Genomic DNA, 13,402 nt, shown 5'->3' with positions numbered 1-13,402 from the left:
ACCTTTACCTTACCCTTATCCATTCTACCAAAGATCATCTCCTTCCTCTCTGTGTCTGGAGTATATAAAGTATCCTGTTCCTGCAAACTGGCTTACTGTGGAAAGACAGGTAGATCAGTAACCATCCATTTAGAAGAACACAAATCATACATTTGCAATCATGACTATGGTCAATCTGGCAGCAGACCATGTTTTGGATACAACCCACAGGATCTCCTGGAGAAACACCACCATGCTCCACCATAGTAAATTCAAAAAAGAAATACTTTTTAGAATCTGTGGCATCACTCAGAAATCAACCAAATTTAAATAAATACTGTTGCATAAAGCTTCGAAAAATTTGGGAAACATTAATTATCAGAGATCCCACATTGCAACCTACAAATGCCCATAGAGGACACACTACCTAGATAGGACTTTAGAGTCACCCATGTGTTTCACTTAGTATTGTATTTGAGTGTGTTGTTACAAAAGTTATTTGTAATAAGCAGGATGTTTGTGATTGTCTGTGGAAATACTAGTGGTGGTGGTCGGCAGTAGATGGCGTTGGTGTAGTTGCGGTCAGTTGGTGAATGGTGGTGGAGACAGAGTTGTAGATCAGGTGCCCTCCCTCGATGAGTCTTTGGACTCCCTGGAGGTGTCAAATAATAATAATAATAAAAAAAAAATAATCCCTGAAGATGTCTCAGTGATCAGACGAAATATTGGAAGCATTAAAATTAGTTTTAATCCTTTCCCAGTGCTTGAAAATATTCCATTAAACCTCAAACATGATGTAATTACTACTTGTTATTAGTTTTCTCCAAACTTTATGAAATATTTCTATGTCTGGTATTATTCATTTCCTATTTAGAACTACTATTTAGATTTCTAACAAGGTTTTCCTTTATGGCAGCCTTCTCTGATGACTCCAAAAATTTCTCTACTTCTTACTTACTAGAAAATTCTCTTGGAGTCATGACAGAAGTAAGTCTGGTTTCCCATTTTGAAATTTGTGCATATTATGCCTACCTACCAAGTGAACACATGCCACAGACACATGTACACTGGTAAGTTTCCCATCTTCATGGCAAAAAAAATTGAAACCAATGACTTGATATTTTTAAACTTTAATTTCTTCATTTCAGCTTTATTCCTTTTGCCATCATCATCAAATTCCTGATATGTGCCTTCAGGGGAAGGGAAAGGTGCAGGATAATTATGATAGTACATGAAAACGTTATACCATTACTAACTTCAAATCAACAATTTTCCTCCAAATTAATCTGTTATCTTGTCAAGACTCCAACGTTTCTGATTTTGTAGTTCTGTCTGTTAAGGCACTTTTTACTGTATTGATTCATCTATATCTTGATCTTTCTCTGGATCCGTTAACTGCCAATCTGGCAAAGAACACTTGTTTTGCTAATCTTTCCTCTCCCATTCTGTTTAAGTGACCATACCACTTGAGATTAACTCTACTAACTCATTCCTGAATGACCATGGCAAGTTTTTTCCTAAGATCTTCATTTTTAATATGATACTGCCATCTGTTCACTCGACTAATCTTTCTCAGAACTCTCATATCAGAGGTCTCCAGTCTTTGATCAAGTGTTTTATTTCGAACGTAGCTCTCAGATCCATAAGTTAAAATTGATTTGAAAACTGTTTTGTATATACAGCTAATTTAGAGTTCTGACTAATTTCTTTCTTATTCCATATAAATTTATTCAGCTGACGTTCTATGATAACAGCTTTACTATTTCTGTTGTCTATTTCCATATTTAATTTACCATCTTCACTAAACATTGTGCCTAAATAGCTGAAATGTTTTACCTGTTCTATAGGTTCACCACTCAGGATTCATTTGAGGTTTTCAATGTTTCTATTTTCATTGTCTTTGTGCTTTTATGGCTGATTTTCATACCAAATTTATTACAATAGTTATTCAATTTACTTAGGAAATCTTGCAGACTTCTGCTTGATTCAGAAGATTGTAAAACATGAGGAATATTCTATCAAGAAGGGGTATTTGTGGAACTATAAGGCAGGTGATTATGACATGCTTAGGGAGAAGCTTAAATCCAACCATGGCATAAAACACTGCAGAATAAGGATGTTAGTAGTATATGAGATATAGTTGAAAGTCATGTAGAGGAAGCAGTGTTTACTTGTATACCTAGGCTAAGGAGGGTTAATCAGCTAGAAATTAGATGGATGAGTAATATCATTAAGCATGAGCAGCAGAAGAACATGCTGTGGAGGGTATATAAAGAGAAAGGTGACCAGCAAACTCATGAACAGTACAAGGCTCAGGCAAGAAAGGTGACCATTGGCAAGGAAGGCAAAATCAGATTATGAGAAGAAGAAGCCAGCCAAGTAGGCCAAAGGAAATCCCAAAAAGTTGTTTCATTATGTGGAAAGTAAGAGGAAGAATGACTATGGAAGATTAGCTTTAATGAGTAATGATGATCACGAGGAGACAGCAGATAAAATAGTTGAGTTACTGAGTGACTTCTTTGAATGGATATATCATCCTAGTGAGAGGTTACTGTTTTAACATATGTGACAGATATTAATGTGGGAATACAGGTGGATGAATTGGAGGTTCTTAGGATAGAATCTGAATGTAAATATAGCTGTAGGATTAGATGGGAGATCAGCTTGGGTTTTGCAAGAATGTGCGTGGGAAGTGGCAATGCCTCTGACTTGGTGGAGATGATTCAGAGGTGAGAGACCGAGATGGTGAGTGGCCTGTGGAATGTTCTCTATTAGGATAGATTGAAGGTTTGTGGATGTAGAAGTTGGTTGATAGGAGAAAAAGAGGCGATATTATAGAAAAATTTAAGTTGCTTAAATGGTTTTATAAGATAGATGCAGGAGAAATGTTTTGGTGCTTGGCTAGAGGGATCAGAACAAGGTCATCCCTGGAAGTTGAATAAAAGTTTGGTTAGTAGTAATGTGAGGACCAGATTTTTTTGCTTGGAAAGTTGTGAATGAGTGGAATGGACTGCCAGAGTCAGTTGTGAGTGTTTTGTCTGTTAATAAGTTCAAGTAGAGTTATGATAGATTGAATCTCCTGCAATGAGTCTCCTGACTCCATGCAGATGCCTATATAATAATAATAATAGCATTATATGCATAAAGAGCTAAGAATAGCATCACCAATTTTGATATCAAGTTTAATGTCACTTTCCTTCATAATGTGATCCATGTAGGTAATGAATAACAGTGGAGATAACGTACACACTTGTCACACATCTGATTTAACATCAAGCCATCTTCCTGTATTTCCTTCAATTCTAACTACCGACTTAACAGCTTAAATAGAAACTATGTATTGCTCGATATGTCCTATTTACACCATATAACTATAGCATTTTGCAAAGCTTTCCTCTTGGCACCTTGTCATATCCCTTTTCCAGATTAGCAAAACTCAAATACAAATCCTTGTTATATTCCCAAGATTTCTCAACTGTTTGTATTAAAGTGAAAATCTGATCCTGACAACCTCTATTTTGCATGAATCCAGCTTGATCTTCACCAAGCTTCCCTTCCACAATTGTTCTTAGTCGTTTCTCAAGTACACTTGATTAAATCTTACCAGGAATGCTTAGTAAAGGAAATAATCATTACATTCAGTTTATTTTTCCCTTTTTATAGATGAGTACTATGAAAGCTCTGTTCCAGTCATCTGGAATTCTATCCTCTGATCAGGTTGTCTGAATTATGCAATGTACCACTGTAAAACTTTTATACCTCCATATTTGTGCATTTCTGGCCAAACTGTACTGTGAGTGGTTTGTGTGTGTGTGTGCACGCGCACGTGCATATTATTTATTTCTATTTTTTTTTAATATTTTTTTTGTATGCTTCTAATAGAAAAATCCACAGAATTTTTAAACTATGGTATGTCAAATGTTTCCGTTGTCACTGACTGTTGTTCTTTCTTTTTGCATTGTCAGCAAACAACTGGGTAAATATTTCACATTAATTCATTTCCTGTATTACTGACATACAAGTTAAATAGCAGTAACTTAAGTACAGAGCCCTGCACCACACCAGTCCCCTGTCTTCTCTTGGATTAACTTCCCCTATATATAATACTACTACTCTTTGTTGTCTTTCCATCAGCCACACTCTTATCCTTCATATCCAACTCCATTTAACTCCAATTTATGTTAACAGTTCCATGTGAACCTTTGCAAACTCTAGCAGTATCACTGTGTAGTCATATATTTCCTTTATCCAGCTGAATTATCATGTTATTATAAAAAATGAAAATTATAAAAGCTATAATAAAGTGTGTAGTATAATTAATACGTTTATAATATTTCACTGTGGGTTTTCATTATATATAGACAATCCTGTATAAGTGTACTTGTTTTTACTTGAATAAATACTGTATTATTCTCATGATGAGTCTCTGACTCCACGGAGGTTGGATGTTACTAATAACAATATTATGCATGGTGTAATCAAAAAGTTTTTGGACTGTGTTTTTTAATGCTATACCTTAACATCATATGTTGCATTTCTATGGATACCATAAATATGAGTAGTAGAGTATTCTCATGTTGGGTAATTTGAATGTGCTGATAATATTGGGCTTCTTCACATTTAAGTTAGTTATATCCATAACTATTCATCAGCACCGTTTCTTAAGTCATTTATCTTTGCTTTTGCCATACGTTCCTTAGTAGATGGCATAGAACCGCTGTTTGATAGAACTGATGTGTTTGACAGCTAATTAGAACTGCATAGAACTACTGGACTTGACAGTTTACTGAATTCTTTGGAGTGAATACAGAATCAGATCAGCATCAGAAAATATCAGCAACAGATTTGTGATGTTAACATGAAATTTTTTTGGGCATAGTAATGCTGATTTTGCTGCTTTCTAGAATCCATGTTACCTTAATTTTAGGAGGTATAGATTTAAACAAAATGATTTCTGAAGTGCAGGAATTATTCACACGGTGCAGACACTCTTCTTTTAGGTCACTGATGAGCAGATGAGCATATCTTTCTGTTGCTTGTTCATACGATTTTCAAATGCTTCGGCAAAATCTAAATGAGGTCCTGTTTACATTTTTTTTTTTTTTTTTTTTTTTTTTTTTTTTTTTTTTTTGTGCTTGTGGATTGATGTTATATATATTCTCCATCTGAATCAAGTCATTCCACTTACGAACAGTTTCAGATCATTCCGATATGTGTAAATTCTTCTCATGGTTTCTTCTCCAAATGAATATTTAACAATAACTTGTCAATTTCAGTAGAATATTTATCATGCTTGAAATATTTGATACACTGGCATTATTTTTATGCAATGTGGATTCATTACAAAGAACAATACAGCTGACTCATGTTATGGTTGATGGGCTTGATGGAAAATGACATGGTAGACTATATTATCCTGATATTACCTGGTAGTAGTGAATTTCTTACTGTATGACAGTAATATTGTTGTCCTGCAGGCAGCCTAGAAACTTTGGACAACACCTTGTATAAAAAATAAATATATATTTGAAAGTTGTTTTCCTTTTTTTCAGAAGGTGAGCACTCTCGTAATATGGTAAAGTTAGCACAAACCATGAGGCAAACATTAAAAGAAGAGGTAACTTTCTGATGTATTGTTTTTATATATATAATTTATCTCATGAAATTATGAAATGGAAATATGTATAATTCTATTTTAAAAATAAAATACTAAGATAATTCTAAAATTGGAATTTTTTTGGAAAAATACGAATTTTATAAAATTATCGTGATAATTGGGTATAAGTAGAAATAGTATTAAAAGCAATAATGAGGAACTAATAATCAGTAGATTTGAGAAGAATGTCTAATATTTATTTAAGTTAAGGGATATTATATCCCATATTGTTATAAAGTTCGGCGAGTCCAAGCGTAAGCATATACCTGGATAGTGTTACAACTGACCCTTCAGGGAGTGCAACACTGAGGCAACTCATGGTAAGGGTGGAGCAAGCTCCGATCACTATTCTTGATATTTCCCCATAATGTGAAACCCAGCTCCTAGGAGCTGTATTACTGTTCTACATTATGAGTAAGAGAAGGTCACTACCCAGACTGGTTTCGACCTTTATTGAGGTCTCATCAGTAAGTAGGTAGACCTAGAAATACCAAGTTTGTAGCAAACAGAACTTACATATACCCTGCTATGAGAATTGCCAAGAAGGTGTCCTAATAAATTATTAATCATATGAAGAGCCAAAGGCTTCAATTTGGTGACATAAACTTATTTAAGTTAAGGGATATTACATCCCATATTGTTTCATAGCCGAATGAGAAACTCAGTTTCATGCCAAATATAGTAAATATATAAAGTTCGGCGAGTCCAAGTGTAAGCAAATACCTGGATAGTGTTACAACTGACCCTTTAGGGAGGTGCAACACTGTTTGCTACAAACTTGGTATTTCTAGGTCTACCTACTCACTGATGAGACCTCAATAAAGGTCAAAACTGGTCTGGGTAGTGACCTTCTCTCACTCATAATGTAGAACAGTAATACAGCTCCTAGGAGCCGGGTTTCACATTATGGGAAAATATCAAGAATAGTGATCAGAGCTTGCTCCACCCTTACCATGAGTTGCCTCAGTGTTGCACTCCCTAAAGGGTCAGTTGTAACACTATCCAGGTATTTCCTTACGCTTGGATTCGCCGAACTTTATATATTTACTATATTCGGCATGAAACTCTTTGAGTTTCTTATTCAGCTATGAAACAATATGGGATGTAATATCCCTTAACTTAAATAAGTTTATGTTGCCAAATTGAAGCCTTTGGCTCTTCATATGATTAATAATGTCTAATATGTTTCTGCCTTTTATTTTATTTTTTATGTTAATCCCACTCACAAAAGGTTGTTAACCTATTGCATATTTATTACTATGAATGGTCTGAATTTATGAAACATGCTGACAAAGCACATTTGACATGCAATTTGCAGATGTTTGTTTTGCAATCAGTGTTGTCAATTTTCAGCTTTCAAGAAGAGAAATAGGAAACCTGCAATCTGATCCTAATCCTTATTCACTAATGCTAACAATATCAGAAATAACAGTGGGATTAATAATTTGATCAGTGCTTTTGTCCAAATATTATTAGAATTAATGAGACCCGGTAGACAGAAGTTGATAAAAAACAAAGGTATAGTTTCCTCCTAAAAACATTAAAAACATAGAAGATATGAGAACTGGGATGAATGAAAATTCGCTATAGAAAATTAAGTTATAATAAATTCAGTTTAATCCTTTATCCAAGTGTGTGCAAACAAAGTTTGTGCCTGAAAGTATCTTCAGGACTGGGGTAAAGTGGTACAACACCGAACAACTCCTTGCAAAGGTGGAGCAAACTTTCAACAGAAAATTAAGTGATACATTGCTGTTTAATAAGTGAGTAGTGGTTTTTCAAGATTTTTATCATGATCCCAAACAGAAGAGTTTACTCAGCCTGATTTATACTAATATTGTGGATGATAAAAAGTTGAGAAGAAAAGCAAATATCTGTGGACTGTACTTTTAGAAAATGCCTAGGAGGGTGGCTGTTTCATTGTCTGAAATAACAGTGGGGAAAGGTAACAAACAAAGAATGAGAAAAAAATCTGAAGTTTGGAGGTTGAACTGAAAATTGGTAATGCCCCTTGACCCTTGAGTGCATCTCTTAACCAATGCAGAAGGTGGAGAATTAGTGTTCCTGATTTTGAACAGTGGCCATGAAATGTGCTCATCTATAGAAAATATGTGTGTAATAATTAGTGAGGTAAATAATTAGAAGATAAACCATTAGTAATCCTGATTTCACTGTTCTGCATGGAGTTTAATTTTTAGCACACGTTCTTAGGAGATTTAACTTACATGTTTTTAAGGTTGTGCAGATTAGTGATTTCTATAAGATAAGTAGTTGTTTTTAGAAGTATAGTAATGACTGTTTTATTTGATGTTGAGGAGATAATACATGTGACATGTTTATGCTTGAAAGAATAAAGAAGGAAAAAGTTATTCCAGTGAGCGAGAGAGAAAGAGATCTTTCCTTTAAATTTGTGTATTATTGAAGTAAAGAGTATGGAAAAGATTTTATTTTGTGTGTATGTGTGAGTGAGAGAGAAAAATAAGATCCACTAATTTTATCCCTTGTATGTCTCTAAATCACAGTGAACTGCTAGAAACTTAAATATTAATGGTAAATGAAATTTGAGCTAAATAATTAAATGAAATGCATTAATATAAATTATACAGTGCAAGTAGATATGGGCTTATGCTTGACACCAGTATTGTTACCACTGTGAACTGGAAGCCCTACCTCCAGTTAGGTTTAAATGTAAGCAAGATAAGTTAAGAATCAAGCTTATTCTTGATTATATGATGGTGATCTCTTGATTTTGAAATTTATGTGTGCAATGCTGACATAAATAATTATGTGAGCATTGCATACAAGCAATGCCACCTGTGCTGTTCAGTGAACTTTCAGATGATTGTGGGAATTTCAAGTGCACTCTGATAATTTTGTCCAGACTAAAGGAAGTGCTGAACCTCCATTGCCAGAAAATCGGTGATATATCTTAAGCTTATTATTTGAAGGTTCATCCACACTAAACTATATAATGCTTATTATAACTTTCCTTAAATTCCTTCAATGATATGCATTCAATCCATTCCACTCAAGCAAAAAACTTTGTCCTCACAACCTTGCTAACTAACTACACTGTTACTCATTTTTAATGGATGGCCTTAGTTCTCTGCCCTCCTGTTAGGTATTAAAATATTTCTCTATCTGTCTTTATAGAATCCCTTTAGCGACTGACATGTCTCTTTCATATCTTTCCCTTTTCAACCAAATATTGAGCCTCATAGTGCGCTCATTAAGCCTGTTATCATTTTTGGTTACTCATCTCCCATCTCTGAATTAATGTTTGCTCTAAACTGTGGCCACACACTGGTCGAAAAGGGAGTGCACATGCCTAGTAAATGTGCACACAAAATTTTTGCCTTCAGAATTTTAGAATTATTTCAGAATTTCTAATTTATAATACTTGCCTACTGATTTTATTTAGTAATTTCTCCAATGTCTCTACTCCAATATTACTCTAGCCCATTCCAACTTAGTACACTCTAATTAGTTTCTTTTAACCTGTGCTATGTGGTACAGTGATGTTGACAAGTTGCAGAGGCATATTTGTTTAGAGTGTCTAGAGGGTACAGTCAGTATAGTCATTTGAACTCATGCAAACACTGATGGATTCTTGTAGCTGTGAAGATTTAAGCAGATTAATTTTAGGGCTCACAATTTTACAGGTTATAGATGGACAGAAAAAGGGCATCGTTTATATAAGAAGTGTTAAAAAATGTCACTGTTGAAATAAAAGCATTGAAGAACTGCAAATTCTTTTAATTTGAGTGGCTGGGCAAACATGACATAATTTGTTTAAAAACTGCATGTTTATGCAGTATTTAAGTAGCTGAGGGAGGAGTGAGCATTTAGGTTGCTTATAGAAATATTTAGAATGCAAAAGTACAACACAAACTTGCAGAATATTTGGAGAATTATCAGAACTATGAAACTTTTTTGCTATCCAGATATTGATTATTCTTCTGTTACAAAAGTTCAAAAGGCACTTAATATGGCATATTTGAATTATCAAGAGTTTTTTTTTTTTTTATCTATATCATCTTTATATCTAGATATGATTTATATGTAGATCATAAAAGTTTAAAAAATGCCAAGACATTTTATCTGAGTTGCAACAGAATTATCCAGCTACAAAAGAGGTGGAAATATGAATGAACAAAAGCTGTGATTAATAGAATTAATATTGGGGATTTAATATTTCATATTTCCTGTTTTTTTCTTTGGAAATCTCTATTCAAATGGAATAGAGGCTTCCATAACCTATGAGAAGTTCCATACATCTAACAGTAACGCAGCCATACAAATCTTTTGATTGAAAAGATGATAGAAGATTTTCGTCACCCATTGTGTGACCATCACCACCAATTCCTAATATCCTGAAAAAGTACTACATCCTCTGTCCAAAAAGAAACTGAACTTTTGAGAGAAAATAAAACACAGGCTAATTATAATTATTCAAATAATTTATTTCAATCTATATACTCTCCCTTAGCTTCGATACAGCATTTGGCACGGTCAATTAATTCGTTAAATGAGTTTCTTATATTATTTTTTGGGATACTGTTGAGGGTCGTGGTTACTGCTGCTTGAACTTTTGCAATAGTGTCATGTCACTTTCCTTTCATTGGCAAATGAAGTCAGAGGAAGAGAAAGAAGTCACAGGGTGCTAAATCAGGTAAATACGGCAAGTGATCCAACACCCAAACTTGGTTTTTGCTCAAAAACAGTCTCACAATGTTTGAACGATGAGATGGTGCGTTATTGTGCAAAGTGACCATGAATATCATGATGGTGATGCAGCTGCCTGCAACACCATCACGATATTCATGCCGTGACAAATTTTCGGCATTGACTGTTTGGCCAGGCTGAATGAATTCTCTGTGGATTCATAGAAACAAATCAGCGTTGTCTTTACTTTTGACTTCTCCAAGCAACTTTTTTTTCGGATGCCCCTCTTCTGGTGGTCTCCACTCAGTACTCTGCTGCTTTCTCTCGTGCTCATACTCAAAATACCATGTTTTGTCACCAGTAGCAATCGTTTCAAGGAAGTTTGAGTCCTTATGAGAAGTTTTAATGCGATCCTTGCAATTCCATACATTTTTTGGTCACTGGTCAACTTGTGGGGAACACGAATTCAATTTATGAAGGCCCAAACTCTCGGTCAAAATGTTGTGCACAGTTGATTTTGGAATCCCCAATTCATCAATCTCACAGACGATTTTGGGTTTTCCTTGATGAAATCAGGCACTTTGAAATCACTTAAACCACTCGTAAACTTGAGTATCGGATAAACATTCATCACTGTATGCTTTTTGAAGCATTTGATGTGTTTCGGTAAAACTTTTACCGAGTTTAACACAAAAGTCAATTGCAGCTCTCTGTTTGAAACTCATTTTCCGACCATTCGTCAAAACACACTGTCACTCTTGGCACTATAACGCTGCTTCTAATGAAACAAATGTCATAAACAGTTGATACGTCTGTTGAGTTATTATTTCAATTATTTCTAACTAGTAGCATATGCTACTGAAGTAATACTTTGTAAAGTGTTGCTATGTGTCATACTATTTCAACTTCAAGTGCATAAAATAGTGGCAGACAAAAAATAACACACATATGATGTAACAATTCTGCTTCAATTTTCCACAGAAATTTAACATTTGCAATTTGTTTTTGGATAGGAAATAATGAACCAAGTTCAAAAGTAAATTGACAGTTCTGGAATTTTGCATTATAAATTTGTCTTGAAGTCAAACCAACGTTTCTGTTTAGATGTTCTCTGTAACAAGAGGTGAAAATGTCTTACAAAGTGGTAAAAGATTTATTCCTCCAGCATAACAATATTCCTAGTGAGTCTGCTTTATGCAGGAATTTATGGCCAAAAATGACTTGATTGTTGTATTATCCTTATTATTACATTATCATTAAAAAATTTCAGCAATACTTGTTGTATTCAAAACATAGGATAAAACTTTTGGCAAATGTTTTCAACAGTGGTATGAATACTGGGTGACTCGCAGGTATATGTGGTAAGCAGTGATAAAGATGATTTGGCAGGTGTAGTGGGTAAATCACAACCAACATATGGCTTGGATAGGACTGGCTATAGACCGAAAAATAAATTGTTGTGTTTATTTACAAATACCAGAAGTATCAGAAATAAAGGGGATGAAATAAAGTGATTGAGTTTATTCACCCCCAAATCATTGGAATAAGTAAAACATGGTTGAATGAAGATGATATCGTAACGGGAATAGAAATGGAAGGGTACAGTATTTTTTGTGAGGATAGAAAGGGCAGGAAGGGAGGGGGAGTGCTGCTGATGATAGCAGGAGAATTAAGTCCACATAAGGTAGACATGAAAGGGGGAAATAGTGGCAGTGGTTATGAGGTAGTGTGGTGTAACGCGGAGGTTGAGAGGAAGACATATTTAGTTGAATGTTGCTATAGGCCTGGGAATGTGGAAGGTGGTGATGAAAAAATGTATAAACAGCTTGGATTAGTGAACAAAGGAAAGGTAATTATTATGGGTGATTTTAATTATGGTGGTATAGATTGGAATGAAGAGATAGCATTTGGGAACAAGAAAAGTGAATTACTCGAGTTCTTGAGAGATAACTATCTCAGGCAGCACGTAAAGGAAGGCACGCGAGGATCAAGAGTTCTAGATCTGATCATTTCATCAGAGGATGTAATTCTTAGAGGGGTTTCACATTTTCCTCCAGTTGGTGAAAGTGATCATGAAGTAATCACCTGTATTGTGGCTAATCATATGCAGGCTATTTGCGAGGAAAGGATATATGTGGAATTATAAGGCTGGTGATTATGGCAAGCTTAGGAGACAACTTCGAGCTATAACATGGAACGAAGAGTTGAGTGGTAAGGAAATAAATGCTGCATGGGAACTTACAAAGAAATACATAACAGCATCAGTGTACAAATGTATCCCAAAGGCCAAAAGACTGAATAAGGTAGGTGTAAAATGGATGAATGTGGAGCTTAAGCATGAAATCTGGAAAAAGTACTTTGGAGGAAGTACAAGATGAATAATGGTAATCAGTCCAATGAAGAATATAAAGAACAAGCCAGGAGAGTGACTCAGTTAATAAGGAAAACAAAAGTAGAGTATGAACAGAAATTGGCAAATCAGATTAAGGAAAACCTTAGGGTTTTTTAGATATGTGGCAAGTAAAAGGAAGAATGATCATGGAAAGATGAAGTTAAAGGATGAAAGTGGTAGAATGGTAACTGCTGCAGAAGCCATTGTTGAGGTATTCACTGATCAATTTATAAGTGTGTTTCATCCTGATCAGGGTGGAATCATGAGGAACTTAAGTGTAGAGGACATAGGAGAGGATAGCTTAATTGTGAGTGAGCAGGAGGTATTTGAGGAAATAAATAACCTTGATGTTAATAAGGCGATAGGATTTGATGACATATCACCATGCATCTTAAGGGAATATTCCAGCATTGTCATGCCTGTTTAATAAAAGTTTTGCAACAGCACAGGTTCCAAGGCAGTGGAAGGAGAGTAAAATTGTTCCACTGCCTAAAGGTAAGGCTGTAGCTTCAAATTATAGACCAGTCTATATATCTGAAGTTGTGGTGAAGGTCCTGGAGAGATTGGTGAGAAGTAGGATACAGAAATGGGTTGATAACAGCAGTATTCTCTGTGGTTATCAGCATGGGCTTATTAAGGGGTGATCATGTTTCACTAACTTACTTATGTACTATAACAAGGTGACAAATATCTTGGACAGAGGAGATGCA

At 34.9% G+C, this 13,402-nt stretch overlaps 1 protein-coding gene across 4 annotated transcripts in view; it reads left to right on the top strand.

Moving 5' to 3' along the window:
• Window positions 1-13,402, top strand: part of LOC150101214 (rho GTPase-activating protein 45-like) — a 519,012-nt gene that overhangs the window by 217,792 nt on the left and 287,818 nt on the right. For all 4 annotated transcript variants that reach the window (XM_090401286.1, XM_090401287.1, XM_090401288.1 and 1 more), the window contains one exon: window positions 5,532-5,596. In XM_090401286.1, coding sequence (XP_090257412.1) covers window positions 5,532-5,596 — 65 coding nt within the window. The remainder of the gene's footprint in view (window positions 1-5,531; window positions 5,597-13,402) is intronic.

Source organism: Typopeltis vanoorti, chromosome 12 (assembly GCF_054136105.1).
Source record: "Typopeltis vanoorti isolate ZY-2024b chromosome 12, IOZ_Tvanoo_1.0, whole genome shotgun sequence".
Lineage (NCBI taxonomy): Eukaryota > Metazoa > Arthropoda > Arachnida > Uropygi > Thelyphonidae > Typopeltis > Typopeltis vanoorti.
This window is presented reverse-complemented; position numbering and strand designations above follow the sequence as displayed.